This window comes from Bufo gargarizans, chromosome 10 (genome assembly GCF_014858855.1).
Source record: "Bufo gargarizans isolate SCDJY-AF-19 chromosome 10, ASM1485885v1, whole genome shotgun sequence".
In the NCBI taxonomy this organism is placed as follows: Eukaryota; Metazoa; Chordata; class Amphibia; order Anura; family Bufonidae; genus Bufo; species Bufo gargarizans.
Window position 1 is genome coordinate 69,676,762 of NC_058089.1, and position 19,228 is coordinate 69,695,989.

Sequence of the window (19,228 nt, forward strand, 5' to 3'; positions counted from 1 at the left end):
GGATACCAGTCCATATGAACCTGGTGGGGACCATAAATAGCCAATCCCCAAAGCTGCTACACCAAACACCCTTGGGAAGACTTGCCTATCTTACAATGCAGTGAGATTCCTGCTGCATTTTTCTTGGACAACTCTGCAGTGCACCACTCCTCCTGTATGTCAGCAGGGAGAACCTGTAGCACTCTTCTGGACGACACAAGACAGAGAAACTGCAAACACAGATACACTAGTCACTTCAAGGTTTGTCAGTATTTTCTCCTTCAATGCATTTGCTTCATTGTATTTTGCTTCTAATTCTTTCTTTCTAGTTTCTTTCTTTCTTTCTTTCATTATTTCATTTAAAAAATATAATCAAGATATTAATTTACAGCTATAACAAGAAATCCACAGTGCACAAATACTTCATGTTGTGTTTATTTTTTATTTTTTTTTGTTCATTTACTTTAAGCTAGTAAATTTTTCAAGTTCATTCACAGCACAAATATTTGAGTGTAACAAATATTTGTGAATAATGACTAGGTGTATAGTTAAGTAATATCAAGAAACACTTCTGCCTAGATGTATTTAAAGCCAAACTGATCAATATAGATTTGATTAATTAATTCATTCTTTATCTGAATATATAGATAAATCTATGTTACAGTTACATTTTTACTATGTTCATACAGATGCAAAAGTGCACAAGTTTCCTGCTGGTATCCTTAATACTATGTGCCACTATCTCACAGACATTTGGAGTTGTTTTAACGGTAAGTTCCTTCTTTAAAACATTATTTGCAGACCATATTTAAATTATGGGTCTGATCTACAGGATCTGCTGAATGAGTAGCTGAGCTGAGAGCCAGGGTATTGTTAGTCTATATATAGTTATTTGCAATTGTATAGCTGTTTGTGATAGTATAGTGGTCATTCTATATGGCTAGAGTTATGACTGTGAATAAAAGTATCATCATTAATTGAACGTTTTCTTCTGCTGTTATATGTGTGGTCTAATTATGTGGCAGATCCATATTTACTATTGTGTTGTAGAGTATAACAGGGCACTCACCTGGGAGTAAAATTGTTAGACATTGTTGTCTATGTAACCTGCAGAAAGCAATAAAGTAAAAGATTTTTTACTCCCGGGTAAGTGCTGTGTTATGCTCTACTACACATTATTTATGGACTCTTGAATGACACAGAGCACCACAAAGGAGTATGTGGCATTAAAGATCCAAGCACTGATAGCAACATATGCAGAGCAGTAGTGCCAGTCTGTCTCTTGGTTGTTATCCATATTTACTATAATTATTTCTTCTGTAGTATGCATTATAGATCAACAAAAGAGAACTGGTACCATGGAATACCCAATAAAATGAATATTTATTTAACATAAAAACATAGAAAAAAAAATATATATTTTAGACAAAAATACATATACATAGAGACCATACAGGGTGCCATCAGAGAATGATCCACAATAGCTGCTATATTTTTGTTAACTTATCATGTGGTATTATATATTTAAAGTGTGAGACACCGCTGGTATTTAGTGTCAAGATCAGCATGCCATATATAAGCTGTCTCTAATCATCAATGCGGCTGTCTCTCACTTTAAATACACATAGCATCACTATGATCGGGGTGTAGATAAAACTATATTTGCAGGGTTGGCGCCATATATTGTTCGCAGCTTATTGCATAATCTATGATACAAGCGCCAATACTGATTTGCGTTTGTTTCTTACCCCAAAATCCTGTGATTCAAATGTGGTCAGTCTCTGCTAGGCAGTCCTCATCCTCGACGCACGTTTCGCTTATTGCTTCCTCAGGAGGAAGCAATAAGCGAGGAAGCAATAAGCGAAACGTGCGTCGAGGATGAGGACTGCCTAGCAGAGACTGACCACATTTGAATCACAGGATTTTGGGGTAAGAAACAAACGCAAATCAGTATTGGCGCTTGTATCATAGATTATGCAATAAGCTGCGAACAATATATGACGCCAACCCTGCAAATATAGTTTTATCTACACCCCGATCATAGTGATGCTATGTGTATTTAAAGTGAGAGACAGCCGCAATGATGATTAGAGACAGCTTATATATGGCATGCTGATCTTGACACTAAATACCAGCGGTGTCTCACACTTTAAATATATAATACCACATGATAAGTTAACAAAAATATAGCAGCTATTGTGGATCATTCTCTGATGGCACCCTGTATGGTCTGTATGTATATGTATTTTTGAAAATCACAGAAATGAAGTGGCCAATATGGGGGAACTGCCCAAGCCCCAAACACTGTAGCGTGTTTCTCATTGGGCGAGCAGTCCCACTGCATGTGAACCACCGAAATACCGTGGCAAGTATGGGGGAGCTGCTCAAACCCCAAACACTGTAGCGTGTTTCTCATTAGGGGAGCAGTCCCACCGCATGTGGACCGCAGAAAACGACCATCCCGAGCAAATAATGCATACAAAGGAGGACGCCAGCGCGGTCCACATGCACCACAAAAGCATCCTACACAAACCAGAGCATTGTGCGGATGAAAATACAATTATATAAATCACTGAAGAAAATGCAGATATACCACTGACTATACTAGCTGGTCATACAGGCAGATATTAAAAGCTGAGACTTTTGCCAATATATTCCTGTCAGGAAGATATCGGAGCCCACATGCACCACGTCACGGTCACTCAGCATGGCAAGGGGTCCTACCATTACTCTAACTATGGTGTGAACACGGTCTGAAGGTGATGAAATCCATCTCACAGCCAGGCTCCCACACAACCGCACAGCAGGACAACTAGTGCAATGTGAACAAAGCCAGACTGTAAGCCACACCCATATTAGACCATGTGATGGAGATTCCCAGGTGCAATTTTCTTTTTCTTTTTAAAGAATGTTCAATTGCCAGATAAAGGCACATTCAATACATATAAAACAAAATCACAGAAATCACATTTGCTCGGGATGGTCGTTTGCTGCGGTCCACATGCGGTGGGACTGCTCCCCTAATGAGAAACACGCTACAGTGTTTGGGGTTTGAGCAGCTCCCCCATACTTGCCACGGTATTTCGGTGGTTCACATGCAGTGGGACTGCTCACCCAATGAGAAACACGCTACAGTGTTTGGGGCTTGGGCAGTTCCCCCATGTTGGCCACTTCATTTCTGTGATTTTGTTTTATATGTATTGAATGTGCCTTTATCTGGCAATTGAACATTCTTTAAAAAGAAAAAGAAAATTGCACCTGGGAATCTCCATCACATGGTCTGATATGGGTGTGGCTTACAGTCTTGCTTTGTTCACATTGCATTAGTTGTCCTGCTATGCAGTTGTGTAGAAGCTTGGCTGTGAGCTGGATTACATCACCTTCAGACCGTGTTCACACCATAGTTAGAGTAGTGGTAGGACCCCTTGCCATGCTGAGTGACCGTGACGTGGTGCATGTGGGCTCCGATATCTTCCTGACAGGAATATATTGGCAAAAGTCTCAGCTTTTAATATCTGCTTGTATGACCAGCTAGTATAGTCAGTGGTATATCTGTTTGGTGCATTTTCTACAGTGATTTATATATGTATTTTTGTCGAAAAATGATATATTTTTTCTATGTTTTTATGTTAAATAAAGATTCATTTTATTGGGTATTCCATGGTACCAGTTCTCTTTTGTTGATTTATAGATTAAGGAGGTACACCCTTGTTACTATACAAGGCTGTGTCAATCCAGTTGAATAGTATGCATTATAGGAAAGAAACATATGACATCTGCATGAACTCCCATCTGTGATAATTTCCAATAACAATGCTGAGAATGCTGATTATCACATAAACTGGTACAACTGAGCTCAGAAAGAGCAGAGATTTAAATGCATTATTTACAAGTTCTTCTGAATATTTTCCAACAGAGCTATATATAATTCCTCCTGCTCTATAACATGCTACCTGCTGATGGCACTGCATTTCATAGTGACATTTTCTCTTTATTGTTATCATTAATATTTATTACAGTGCCATTCATTCCATGGCGCTAAAGATATGGTAAGGGGTATACATACATAATAAATAAAAAAAATAGTACAATAAGCATTAACAAGATGAGTTACAACTGGCTCAGAAGGAGAGAGGACCCTGCCTGTAATGGCTTACAATCTACAAGGATGGGAGAAGGATACAGTAGGTGAGGTTAAAACTGGTCATGGCAAAAAAGTGGCATCAGAGTTACTGTGGGTTGTAGGCTTGTCTGAAGAGGTGGGTTTTTTCAGGTTTCTTTGAAGGTTTCCACAGTCGGTTCCAATAGAGAGTTCCAGAGTATGGAGGCTGCATGGGAGAAATCTTGGAGGTGATTGTGGGAAGAGGAGATAAGAGGAGAATAGAGAAGGAGGTCCTGTAAGGATCGTACACTGCATGTAGGAAGGTCATAGATGTATGGAGGGGACAGGTTGTGGATGTCCATGTACCGTATGTCATAGTAAGTGCTTGGGATTGGGAGAGAGAAGATACAGGACAGTAAAGGGGGGAAAGGGGGAGGGGTGGATTAGTTGGGCGGCAGAGTTGAGGATAGATTGGAGGAGTTCGAGGTGCTAGATGGGAGGCCACATAGGAGTATGTTACAGTCGTCTACATGAGAGCATCTATAAGCATTTTTGCACACCCTGGTTTGAAGAATGTGCGGACCTAAGAGATATTTTTGATTTGGAGGCGGCAGGGGGTGGCAAGGGCTTGGATGTGTGGTTTGAAGGACAGAGCAGAATCAAAGGTTACCCCAAAACAGTGCACTTGGTTGACCGGTCAGAGTGTGCAGCCATTAATTGTGATAGAAAGGTCTGATGAAGGGGATGAATGAGATGGAGGAAAAATGATATATTCTGTTTTATCCATATTAAAGGGAGTCTGTCACCTCCATATGGCCATATACAGTGCTTACATTGTCCTGTAGCACACCTATACAGGATTGTAACAGTACCTTTGTCTTTGTCTTTAGACTTGCACCAGCAGGAAAAACGGAGTTTAATTCATATGCAAATCAGCACTCGCAAGTGCCCAGGGAGGAGTTCAGTGTATAGGAGCCCAGGCTGCTCTGCCTTCATTTCACTTTACTCCTCCCCAGTCTCTGCCTTTGCCCGCCCTCAAGTCTGGACCTATCGATGAGTCAAGAGACTTGGAGGGCGGGCAAAGGCAGAGACTGGGGAGGAGTAAAGTGAAATGAAGGCAGAGCAGCCTGGGCTCCTACACACTGAACTCCTCCCTGGGCACTTGCGAGGGCTAATTTGCATATGAATTAAACTCAGTTTTTCCTGCTGGTGCAAGTCTAAAGACAAAGACAAAGGTACCATTACAATCCTGTATAGGTGTTCTACAGAGCCATGTAAGCACTGTATATGGCCATATGGAGGTGACAGACTCCCTTTAAGGTTAAGAAAGCAAGAGAAGAAGAAGGCTATAGAGGAGCGGTATTGTGGTATTTGCTTATAGAAGTGATACTGAAAGCCATAGGACTCTATGAGCTGTCCCAAGCTGAAGGTGTAAATTGAGAAGAGCAGGAGTCCTAGGTTAGAGCCTTGAGGGACATCGACAGAGAAGGGACAACGCTAAGAGGTGGTGTGTGAGTGGGACACACTAAATATCCAGTCTGTAAGGTATTATGTGATCCAGGAGAGAGCCATGCCCGTGACACCAAGAGATGCAAGAGTTTGTAGCGTAAGGGAGTGGTCAACTGTGTCAAAGGAAGAGGATAGGTCAAGGAGGAGGAGGACAGAGTAATAGCCTTTGCAGTTAACAGGTTGTTGTTGACTTTGGTAAGGGCAGTTTCAGTAGAGTGGTGGGGTCGGAAGCCAGATTATATCTGGTCAAAAAGGGAACAGGAAGAGAGGTGAGAGGACAGTTCAAGGTGGACATGGTCAAGTAACTTTGAGGCGTATGACAGTAGGGATATGTGTCGATTGCTAGACTAAGAAGATGGGTTAAGGGAAAGCTTTTTGAGGATGGGTATGATGGTAGCATGATCCCATCTTTAACTGATCTTGCCCAAATCATCTAGATTGGCAGACAAAAAACAAAAACACATACATTATTTATGAGGTTAAGGCAGAGTGTGAATTATATATTTTAACCCCTTGGATACAGGAGGTTTTTTTCGTTTTCATTATTCTTCCCTATCTTCCTTGAGCCATAAATTTTTAATTTTTCACATAGCCGTATGAGGGCTGATTTTTTTGTGGGAAAAGTTGCGTTTTCTAATGCCACCATTTAATATGGCATACAATGTAGTGGGAAGTGGTAAAAAAAATCCAAATGGGGTGGAATTGGAAAAAACAAAATTCCACCACCGTTTTGTGGGTTTTGTTCCTATGGTGTTCCCTTTGCAGCAAAACTGACCCATGCCCTTCATTCTATGGATCAGTCCGATTACAATACCACAAATGTATAGTTTTTTTTATCTCTATATAGTGTAAAAATAGATGAAAACTTTGAAAACAAATTTTTTTTATCACCATATTCTAACACCCTTAACTTTTTTTTATAGTTATAGCTAGAGGCAGAGGTCATGCACAGTTCAGTCTGGGAGAATATGAACAGCAACATACACCCGGGTTGTCAAAACAACAGTGGGCACTGACCAGCCAGGGAGATCACCTTTTAAGTACCTGCTAGCCAACCACAAAGTGCCATGTGTCTATTCCTTATAGGTCATATAATAAACCTAATCCCTGACACTTGTGCGGCCTAGGCTGGTCCTTAGTCACTTAACCTATGCCTGCCCTCTAATCTACTAGAATTTACATACAGGTATGTTCCCCGTCAACGGCTGGCGTAGTGAATAAGATGTGCGCACGTTCAGCTGCGTATCCTTTTGCGAACCTCCTCTCGCGTGTACACGCCGATGCTCGAGCCGCCCAGCATGAATACATGGTCGCGTTGGCACGGACGCCAGAACGGAACCTGCAGGCGATACCAGAAACAGGACCAGCCGCTGCGTGCAGCCACCAGTCCGGTAAATCTGCCTCCGAGACCCCGGCGGTCTTCCCCTCCAGCGATCATGCGGACGCACTACCACGTCTGCCCACAATGGAGTCGTAACTGAAGATTCCCCAGGCACATGCGTGACCTATCCTGCTATTCCAATGGGGTCCCCCGCAGGCCGAGCCCCATGAGGACCCCTAGGGGCCTCAGTGGATCGCGGAACAGGAGAGTGTCTTACAATGTTGGAGTGCGCGTGACTTTTAAAGTTCAAAATTTTTATTGAGAATTTTTCAAAATATGGTTAGCAGAACACGTCATTGCATAAACCATTCGAGGTGGACGCAGCCACCAGAGACAATGATAGTGCCATAAAGAAAGTTTCCATTATTATGGAATACACGTATCTTACATTAAGTTTAAATCAGCAATAGAACATACAAATCAAAAATAACAGATATTGAACACAAGTCTGTCTGCTCAGAAGGCTCAACTGCAGGAGGGACCTGACCAAAGGCATTGTACTTAATTATGACCACTCCCCACCCCAAGGCCACAGGTTTGAGGGCCAATTACCTAGAAAACCTCGAGTGAGCCATCCAGGGGCTCCAGGTATGTTTGAATTTCACAGGGAAGAGCATCGAAGATGGAATCATCCTCTCATACCGGCATGTAGTGTTCAGCTCAGTCACCACCTCCAGGATATCTGGAGGACTCACTTTCTTCCAATGGCGGGTAATAACCAGTTTAGCGCTGAGTAAGATGTGCCCCATTATGGGCCTATACGTCGGGCACAAGCGCCGAATGCCCATGAACAAAAGAGCAAGTTCCCGGGGAGGGGAGGACGTCTTGACCTGATATTTCCCCCAGCAATGCAAATACCTGCTTCCAGAAATCATTGATAACCGGGCATGCCCACAGAACATGTAACAGAGAACCCACATTTCCACAACCCCTCCAACACAAGGGAGAGGATGTAGGATATATGATATGCAACCTTTGGGGTGTGAAGTACCAGTTCAATAAAGTTTTAACGCCAGCCTCATAATGGGTGACACATCTAAAGTTAGAAGTCAAGAATCCCAGTGCAGAGGACCAATCATCTCCAGAGTATGTGGTGCCCAACTCTCGCTCCCATTTCTGGAATGGATTGGATTTTACAAATGTTGACTTTTCCCCCATATACTCATATATACGTCCTGTTGCCCCTTTTTTCAGCAAACCCCGGGAGCAATAAAGTTGTAGGATCCCCGTATGAGTGGGAGGGGGCTTCGCGATGATGGATGCTAATAAATGTTTAACCCTGAGATAATTGAAGACCTCCCTAGCCGGAAGTTGGAACATTTGTTGGATAGAGGTGAACGGGAGAACCTTTCCAGAACATAGGAGCTGAGATACCCTCTCAATCCCTTGAGCATGCCAACCGCGGAGACTAATATCTCCCAAAATCCATTCCAAGGAATGAATGTCCAAGTGAGGGAGGAGGGCATCAGTAGAGTCAGCGTTCGCAGTGTGAAAGTGCGACCAGACCCTTCCTACATGTCGCACCGTCTGTAAAGAGGCTTCAGGAACCTTCCCATTCCACAATATGCCGATCAACAGGTCTCTTAGAGAGCCCTTTTTGAGTGAGTGAGACTCAATTTGGTGCCAAGCTTTACTACATTGTTTGTCCCACCATTCCCTAGCAAGTGACAGACTGATAGCACTATGGTAATCCCTAATGCATGGCAGTCCCAACCCCCCGGCCTTTTTCCGTAAGAAAAGCTGTTTTTGGGCAATTCTGGGTTTGGACGACTTCCAAATGTATTTGGACACTATTGCCTGTGCTTTTCGAAAGAATGCATCGGGGACCGGAATCGGGAGGGCTCTGAATACATAGATCAGTTTAGGCAGTGTCATCATCTGAAATGCAGCCACCCTACCGACCCATGATACCTCCTTCATGGAATATTGAGAGAAATCAGACGACATAGTATCAAGGAGAGGCTCATAGTTCCGCTTAAGTAAATGAGAGCAGGGGTATGTCAGCTTGATTCCCAAGTACGGAAGTTCCACCTCCTGCCAGTCCAGGGGAAATCGGGACTTTAACACCTCAGCCTCCCGTTGGGGGATATTGAGTAACAGGGCTTGGGACTTAGAATTGTTGATCTTATAGTAAGAGAGTGTGCCAAAATGTGCTATTATGTCAAAGGCTGAGCTTAGTGACTGAAGGGGACTTGACAGGGTGAGGATAATGTCGTCAGCATATAGCGATATTCTATGATCTCTTCCTCCAACATCCACGCCACTATTGAGGGTAGATTTCCTAATGTGTTGAGCTAAGTGTTCCAAAGCCAGGATGAACAGGAGGGGTGATAAAGGGCATCCCTGGCGCGACCCATTGGTAATCTTGAAAGGGGCAGACAGCACCCCATTAACCCACACCTTAGCCATTGGGGATGCATATAAACTGTAGAAAGCGTTCAATATGCTACCTTGAAATCCCATTTTACCAAGAACCGAGAATGCGAACGACCAATGTAGCCGGTCGAACGCCTTCTCAGCGTCTAGAGTCACCGCCACCATTGGAAGGGTATTTTGTTCAGCATAATCAAATAGGTTAATCAACCTTCTAGTGTTGTCTGAAGATATACGGCCCTTAACAAACCCTGTTTGGTCATCCTTAATCAGGGAAGGGAGTATGGCTGACAATCTGCTGGCTATCAACTTGGCGAAGATTTTGATGTCCGAATTCAATAGCGAAATCGGTCTAAAGTTTTGAGGGACATCAGGGGGTTTCCCAGGCTTTGGCAGTGTGACTATAAGGGCTGTAAGCATCTCTGACGGGAACGGGGTCCCTTCAAGAGCACGGTTAAAAATATCGAGGAAATGGGGCGACAGCACAGGGAGGAAATGCTTGTAGTATTCATTCGACAAGCCATCCGGGCCAGGGGATTTGCCTAATGGGAGATTCCCTATAATCTTTTGGAGTTCTATGGATGTGAGAGGGGCATTCAATGAGTGAAGCTGGTCAGGGGAGAGGGTAGGCAATTCAGACTGAGTTAGGAAACTGTCCACCAATTCTGGGTAACTGTCAGGGAAGACAACCGTATCTTTGAGATTGTATAGGCTATGGTAGTAAGAGCGAAACTGTTCCGCAATATCTCTAGGATCCAACAATTTTGCTTTAGAGCATGGGTGGATAAGAAACGGGATTTTTGACTTAGTTTGCTGAGCCTTAAGTTGATTCGCCAACAGCTTGCCAGCTCTGTTTCCCTGGGCATAATATCTCGACTTCAGTCTAAGCAGAGATCTCGAATAATTACTTGACATCAAGCTACACAGTTTATCCCTCTCTATCTTCAGTAGGGAAGTTATATGGGCCGTAGGGGATGCCTTATTCCGGCTCTCTAGCTCTGCGACTGATTTGAGCAGCTGAGAAATTTCCTTCTCCTTAATTTTCCTCAGCTTGCATTTCAGTCTAATCAAGGAGCCCCTGATGAACGCCTTATGCGTCTGCCACAGAATGTATTTATCCGTAACAGATCCGTCATTGATGGAGAAAAACGCAGTTCATCAGACAGCTCCTTAATAGTTTCTGGATTAGAAAAAAGAAACGTGTCATTACGCCATATGGGAGCGCCCGGGAATTGGAATAAGTCCTCCAGAGTCAAAGTTATGGGGGCATGGTCCGACCACATGATAAGTCCAATATCTGTAGATATGGTATGCATTAAGGTAGCTTGATCTACAAAAAACATATCAATGCGTGAGTAAGAGAGGTGAGGAGCGGAAAAGAAGGTGTAATCCCTCTCCATACTATGTTGAGCCCTCCATACGTCAATGAGGCCTTCTGTGTGCAACAGAGAGGCAACATCGCTCCCTGAACGCCGGGTTAAGCTAGTGGAGTCCAACGACCGATCCATCACCAAATTAAAATCACCACAGACAATTACCTTCCCTTGTTTCACGGAATTCAGCTGTTTCAGCAGTTTTCGCATGAAGGACGTTTGGCGATCATTAGGTGCATAAACATTGACTATGGTATATGTGATGTTATTAATAGAACATACCAGAATGATGTAACGGCCATTGGAGTCCACTTTCGAGGAAATGGTAGCAAAGGCCACTGAACTCTTGACAGCTATGAACACTCCCCTGGATTTCCTACTAAAATGAGAATGCAATATATGAGGGGAAAAATCGATTATGAATACGTTTGGCATCTTCCTGTAGTAGGTGGGTCTCCTGGATGCAAACAAGGTCCGCTCCAGCATTGGTTGCCTCTCTCCAAACATAGGATCTTTTCTGTGGACAGTTAAGTCCCTTAGCATTAAGTGATAGGATTTTGAGGCCCATGTGAATGAGGAGAGGAACCAAGTCCTGTGCGACCAGACAGACTAATAAGAATTATCAAATCAACTACAACAACAAAGAACAATCGCCTGAAAGTAAGCAAGATGTAAAGTGGCCGCAAGTATATACTCTGAGCAGCGAGTCAGTGAGGAGTCTAAAGGGGTAGGAAAAACTACCGGGAGGGGATAAATAACTCAACTCCAGACGGTCAATCCGTCCGTGCAAAATAGGCGGCGTAAGTTCACTGGTGAGGCTGAGAGGATCCTGAACTATGTTAAGTGCGCAAACAGATAGACAGCACCTAAACAGAAAGGATTAGTAATCAGATCCCATATGAACAGTGCAAGAGGTAGCTCCACTACTCCTGGCCGCAGATAATCCAAGGCAGGAATGGCAAATAGTTCCTGTAAGTGGAATCTGAGTCTGCATCGGACCCAAAAGAAGATCAGCAGTCCTGCGCTACACCGCAGACAATCAAGTGTCTCGATTGCGAGTCCCTCTCCTCTCCAGCTGAAGAGAGATGTCCCAAGACCGTAGCAGCTCTTTTCCCTCATCAACCGCTTTCACCACATGAGTTTTCCCATCTTTCCGGATCAGCAGTTTCTGCGGATAGCCCCATTTATACTGGATATCATTATCCCTAAGTGCAAGGGTGATTGGCTGTAATTCCCTCCTTTGTCTCAGCGTCGCCATAGAAAGATCCGCAAAAAGCCTGACTGTCTGGAAAGGAGCAGGGAGTTTGTCGCAGTTCCTAGCCGCCATCATTAAGGCCTCTTTAGTATGGAAGAAATGGATCCTGGCTAGCGTGTCTCTTGGGACATCCGCCCCGAGATGCGGCGGTTTTGGGATCCTATGAGCCCTGTCAATTATCATGTCCGGGACAGGGATTTTCGGAAGCAGCGCTTTAATGAGGCCCTTAACATAGGGCTGTAAATCACGAGGTGCTACATCTTCTGGAATACCTCTGAATTTAACATTGTTCCTTCTGGAGCGATCCTCCAGATCTGCCAATTTGCTCTTAATGGCCTCCATTTCGTCCGCCATGTCATTGTGGGCATCAATAATGTTATTCTGTGAAACAGCAAAATCAGCCATCTTACTCTCCACATGTTGAATCTTTTCTGCAGATTCTTTAACCTTGGCCGCTAAAGGGTTAATGCGCCCCTCCATGTCCGAACGCAAGGACTGGTGTAAAGCCAGGAGCATGTTTTTAATGGAGTCCTCACACAGAGGCTTATCAGAGGTCTGGTATGCAATTATAGGGATAGTTGCGGGGTTCTCCACCGTCTGCTTCCATGGCCCCTCACTAACCTCAGGAGAACATGACGGATCCAGGCGCGGCCTCTGCTTCTGAGGGCTGCCGGAAGGCGAGATCACAGCGCGGCTAGCTGCAGCGCCATTTTGTGTAGCCGCGTTGTCCGGGGTCCCCAGATCACTTGGGGTCGGCGGGAGTGAGGGGAATTCAGCCTCTGTCAATGAGAAGGCGTCAGGCCCCGGTGGAGGTGACGGAGACCTGGAGACGCTGTTCGGCGATGCGCTGCCCAGGTAAGTGCGCCGCGGGAACATGCGCCATCTTTAGCCGGGCCCCGCTCAAAGAAGCCGTCCAAACTACCGCTCTGCAGCCTTGGAAGCTGCCTTTTAGACTTCCCCATAGTGTCCTGGGAGGTATCCAGTCCTGTCGCTGGTAAGAGCGTGGAGATGGCGGTAGCCGAAGCGCTGGGAAGCTCCTCTGTAATCGCTGAGGTGCAGGAGCTGAGAGATCAAGCGGCCATTCCTCTCAGCGGCCAAGCCACGCCCGTGCGCGTGACTTTTTATCACATTTTATTACATTTTTTAGGTAAGAGAAATGAAGAAAAAATTGTGAATCAGACATTTTGACCCTTTTTTCCGTTACGCCATTTACTGTATTGGGAAAATATTTTAACAGTATGGGCATTTTGGGTTGCGGTGATGTCCATGATGTTTATAATGTTTGTGTTATTTATGTATTTTGATTTACAGTTTTATATTTTTAATTTTTTTTTCTACATTTTTTTAACATTTTTATGATTTTGTAGCTCATCTTTGCGGGATTATTACTGGTCGCGGTCATTAGCCATGGGTCTCTTCTGTTCGCATGTGTACCCATCGCTAAAGCACCGCACATGTACAGTCGTGGCCAAAAGTTTTGAGAATTACATAAATATTGGAAATTGGAAAAGTTGCTGCTTAAGTTTTTATATTAGAAATTTGCATATACTCCAGAATGTTATGTATAGTGATCAGATGAATTGCATAGTCCTTCTTTGCCATGAAAATTAACTTAATCCCAAAAAAACCTTTCCACTGCATTTCATTGCTGTCATTAAAAGGACCTGCTGAGATCATTTCAGTAATCGATTTGTTAACTCAGGTGAGAATGTTGACGAGCACAAGGCTGGAGATCATTATGTCAGGCTGATTGGGTTAAAATGGCAGACGGCCTGTTAAAAAGAGGGTGATGCTTGAAATCATTGTTCTTCCATTGTTAACCATGGTGACCTGCAAAGAAACGCGTGCAGCCATCATTGCGTTGCATAAAAATGGTTTCACAGGCAAGGATATTGTGGCTACTAAGATTGCACCTCAATCAACAATTTATAGGATCATCAAGAACTTCAAGGAAAGAGGTTCAATTCTTGTTAAGAAGGCTTCAGGGCGTCCAAGAAAGTCCAGCAAGCGCCAGGATCGTCTCCTAAAGAGGATTCAGCTGCAGGATCGGAGTGCCACCAGTGCAGAGCTTGCTCAGGAATGGCAGCAAGCAGGTGTGAGCGCAATCTGTGTAGTACAGTCGATATGGAGCACATGAAGTTTCACCAAATATCCAGTCTGCAGGTTTGCAATAGGGTCATACCAATACACAGGAGCCGCAGCAATGAGCACTTGTTAAATGTAGTTCCATATTTTCATACGCTGTTAACAGAGAGTCAGGACATGCTAAATAAACCTCTTCAAATGTGCTATTAGATAACTGAGGAAAGTTTTAACAGACAGGGTCTTTAGAGTGGACTCTTCCAGGAAGTCCCCTGTGTATTCTGCTACTTGGTTTAGTCTCCTTAGTGCAGACATTTGCTTTGAAGGAGGTAGGATCTCTGTCTAAGTTCTCTAAAGCTAAAGTTCATTTATCTGTTGTAAAAAGTTATGATATATACCCATAATAGTTCTGTAGAATGTAAAGAGGTGACTGTATGTTTTTTAAGCAGCCTTTATGTCCTGCAACACATGCTAGGCTGAGTAGATCATGTAGGGTTAGAGAGCCATGTGCTCTTCCTAAAATGGCTGTAAGACATGCTGTATTCCAGGTCACCCTGTTGTAATATCTTTGTAAATGATTTTCTCTTGTTCATTTCTCTGTATGCCTTGTAATATCCCGTAGCACGTATGTGGGAATGTAATATAACGACTGCCTGTTATGATATAGATGGGCTGGTGACCTGGCTGTATACCAGATAGAGGCAGTGTTTCCCTGTTGTATTACAGGTATGTTGCTGTTATCCTCATATACAAACCGGATTCCGAAAAAGTTGGGACACTAAACAAATTGTGAATAAAAACTGAATGCAATGATGTGGAGATGGCAAATGTCAATATTTTATTTGTAATAGAACGTAGATGCCAGATCAAACGTTTAATCCGAGTAAATGTATCATTTTAAAGGAAAAATACGTTGATTCAAATTTTCACGGTGTCAACAAATCCCCAAAAAGTTGGGACAAGTAGCAATAAGAGGCTGGAAAAAGTAAATTTGAGCATAACGAAGAGCTGGAAGACCAATTAACACTAATTAGGTCAATTGGCAACATGATTGGGTATAAAAAGAGCTTCTCAGAGTGGCAGTGTCTCTCAGAAGCCAAGATGGGTAGAGGATCACCAATTCCCACAATGTTGCGCAGAAAGATAGTGGAGCAATATCAGAAAGGTGTTACCCAGCGAAAAATTGCAAAGACTTTGCATCTATCATCAACTGTGCATAACCTCATCCAAAGATTCAGAGAATCTGGAACAATCTCTGTGCGTAAGGGTCAAGGCCATAAAACCATACTGGATGCCCGTGATCTCCGGGCCCTTAAACGACACTGCACCACAAACAGGAATGCTACTGTAAAGGAAATCACAGAATGGGCTCAGGAATACTTCCAGAAACCATTGTCAGTGAACACAATCCACCGTGCCATCCGCCGTTGCCAGCTGAAACTCTACAGTGCAAAGAAGAAGCCATTTCTAAGCAAGATCCACAAGCTCAGGCGTTTTCACTGGGCCAGGGATCATTTAAAATGGAGTGTGGCAAAATGGAAGACTGTTCTGTGGTCAGACGAGTCACGATTCGAAGTTCTTTTTGGAAATCTGGGACGCCCTGTCACCCGGACCAAAGAGGACAAGGACAACCCAAGTTGTTATCAGCGCTCAGTGCAGAAGCCTGCATCTCTGGTGGTATGGGGTTGCATGAGTGCATGTGGCATAGGCAGCTTGCATGTCTGGAAAGGCACCATCAATGCAGAAAAATATATTCAGGTTCTAGAACAACATATGCTCCCATCCAGATGTCATCTCTTTCAGGGAAGACCCTGCATTTTTCAACAAGATAATGCCAGACCATATTCTGCATCAATCACAACATCATGGCTGCGTAGGAGAAGGATCTGGGTACTGAAATGGCCAGTCTGCAGTCCAGGTCTTTCACCTATAGAGAACATTTGGCACATTATAAAGAGGAAGGTGCAACAAAGAAGGCCCAAGACGATTGAACAGTGAGAGGCCTGTATTAGACAAGAATGGGAGAGCATTCCTATTTCTAAACTTGAGAAACTGGTCTCCTCGGTCCCCAGACGTCTGTTGAGTGCTGTAAGAAGAAGGGGAGATGCCACAAGGTGGTGAAAATGGCCTTGTCCCAACTTTTTGGGGATTTGTTGACACCATGAAATTCTGATTCAACATATTTTTCCCTTAAAATTGTACATTTTCTCAGTTTAAACTTTTGTTCCGTGATTTATTAGAAGAATATATGAATATTAGAAGTTGGTACCTCCACATCATTGCATTCAGTTTTTATTCACGATTTGTATAGTGTCCCAACTTTTTGGGAATTCGGTTTGTACTTGTTCAATGTAAGAACCACTATACAATCACTGTTTTATAATATACTTTGAGTGCATACATTTGCTGTGAAAGAGGTGGGCTGGTGACCTGGCTGTATACCAAATAGTGGCAGTGTTTCCCTGTTGTATGACAGACATTTGCTGTGAAGGAGGCCCCAGCCAAGTGCACCCCACCTCAATAAAGCTTTAAACCATAGAAGACCTGAGTGTCGTCCCTTAGAGTCCACATAGAATGAATGCCTGGAAGAGCTGGTGACCGAGTGAGTGTGAAAGCTGGAGGTGTTGCAGATGGTCTAAGGAAGAGAGGGTTACATCTGCACGCACAGTAAGGCAAAGACTTTTGGAAGATGGCCTGGTGTCAAGAAGGGCAGCAAAGAAGCCAATTCTCTCCCCAAAAAACATCAGGACAGATTGATCTTCTGCAGAAAATATGGTGAATGGACTGCTGAGGACTGGGGCAAAGTCATATTCTCAGATGAAGCCTCTTTCCGATTGTTTGGGGCATCAGGAAAAAGGCTTTTCCGGGGAAGAAAAGGTGAGCGCTACCATCAGTCCTGTGTCATGCCAACAGTAAAGCATCCTGAGACCATTCATGTGTGGGGTTGCTTCTCATCCAAGGGAGTGGGCTCACTCACAATTTTGCCCAAAAACACAGCCATGAATAAAGAATGGTACCAAAACACCCTCCAACAGCAACTTCTTCCAACAATCCAACAACAGTTTGGTGAAGAACAATGCATTTTCCAGCACGATGGAGCACCGTGCCATAAGGTAAAAGTGATAACTAAGTGGCTCGGGGACCAAAACGTTGACATTTTGGGTCCATGGCCTGAAAACTCCCCAGATCTTAATCCCATTGAGAACTTGTGTTCAATCCTCAAGAGGCGGGTGGACAAACAAAAACCTGCTAATTCTGACAAACTCCAAGAAGTGATTATGAAAGAATGGGTTGCTATCAGTCAGGAATTGGCCCAGAAGTTGATTGAGAGCATGCCCGGTCGAATTGCAGAGGTCCTGAAAAAAAAGGGCCAACACTGCAAATACTGACTCTTTGCAAAAATGTCATGTAATTGTTGATAAAAGCCTTTGAAACATATGAAGTGCATGTAATTATATTTCACTACATCATAGAAACAACTGAAACAAAGATCTAAAAGCAGTTTAGCAGCAAACTTTGTGAAAACTAATATTTGTGTCATTCTCAAAACTTTTGGTCACTACGGTACCTAAACTAACAAATTAACTACAAATGCGCCAGCACTTCAACAAGATGCAGACAGCAAAATATTCAACCACCCTTTAATACTGACACAGTGAAATTCTGTGTATAAACTAACAGATAAATGAGGCAATATATTAGACCGCTCTTTAATACTGAGACACTAAATTCTAAGTAGAATCTAACAAATTTACTGTGAATGTGTCAGCAGTAGTGATGATCGAGCATGCTCAGCCGAACACCTGTTTGGCTCAGCATCTCGATGCCTGGCACATGGCATGTGTTTGAGCGCCTTGTATGGCATGTGCTCGAGTGCCATGCTCGAGTCTCCTCCCAGCACGTTTCTTGGCTGCTACACAGCCAATTAACATACAGGTATTAACTGCCGTCACTGTAATGGCTACTGGCATTACAGTTATTGGCTGGCCAGAACTCGTCATCGGGTGCTCATTTGTAGTCAGGGAGAGCTGAGCATAGGAAAGAACAGAGAGTGGAGGGAGTATAATTGAATATTTTTTTGGTACCAAGATGTTCCAGAGACCCAAAATTCCTTGTAAGGACTATTGTGTGTGACAGCAGCAATATATGTTTGTAGCGCAACCTGCGCTAAATTGCTCAGTGTTAGGGAGAGCTGTGCATAGGAAGGGACAGACAGTGTAGGGAGTGTAATAGGAAGATTTTTATACAAAAAAACTTTTCAGAGACCCAAAAGTGCTTTTAAAGGGAACCTGTCACCAGGATTGTGTAAAGAGCTGAGGACATGGGTTGCTAGATGGCCGCTAGCACATCCGCAATACCCAGTCCCCATAGCTCTGTGCGCTTTTATTGTGTAAAAAAAAACATACAGGACTCATCTCACGTACAGGACTCAGGTTAATTTGCATATGTATCAAATCGTTTTTTTTACACAATAAAAGCACACAGAGCTATAGGGACTGGGTATTGTGGATGTGCTAGCGGCCATCTAGCAACCCATGTCCTCAGCTCTATACACAAAATCCTGGTGACAGGTTCCCTTTAAGGACTATTGTGTGTGACAGCAGCAATATTTATTTTTTATACAGTGTAATAGGCAGCTGCGGACAGTTAAATTACTCGTGCCACATCTCCTGTGTAAATTGTGCGCACCCCTTAAATATCAGTGACATCCAGTGTACCTTTTTCCGTAGATGGTGTCCGCTGAGGACAGTTACAATTTCCACGCCACATTTCTTGTTTAAAGTGTGTGCTTCCCTAAATTTTCAGTTACATCCAGTGAACTTTTTTCCGTAGACACTGCAAACAGTAACATTAACGGTGGTACCTGTCCTGTATAACATTTCCTAATCAGAAATACATTTGTAAATTGTTTTGCGCTTATACACTTCCAAATCCTATGCTACTGTACGTGTGACATACTTTAAAGCATATATCACATTTAAAATGAAGAAGGCGAGCAGTAAGGGAGGGGGAAGTGGCTGTGATGCTGATGGGGCACGCAGAGGCTGTGGCCCTGGGCGTGGAGAAACTGTGCCTGCTGCCAGAGCACAAGAAAAACGATACTTAGCTTCATGTCTCAGTTTGAAGTCAGACCAGTGCGACCAGGTGGTCGATTGGATTGCAGCAGATAATGC

General features: G+C 43.6%; 1 protein-coding gene across 1 annotated transcript in view; it reads left to right on the forward strand.

Moving 5' to 3' along the window:
• The first annotated feature begins 668 nt into the window (after nucleotides 1–668).
• The window catches only part of GAL (galanin and GMAP prepropeptide), a 438,263-nt gene continuing 419,703 nt past the window's right edge, over nucleotides 669–19,228 (forward strand). Inside the window, exon 1 of the mRNA XM_044269277.1 lies at nucleotides 669–749. Within this exon, the coding sequence (XP_044125212.1) occupies nucleotides 669–749 (81 nt within the window). The remainder of the gene's footprint in view (nucleotides 750–19,228) is intronic.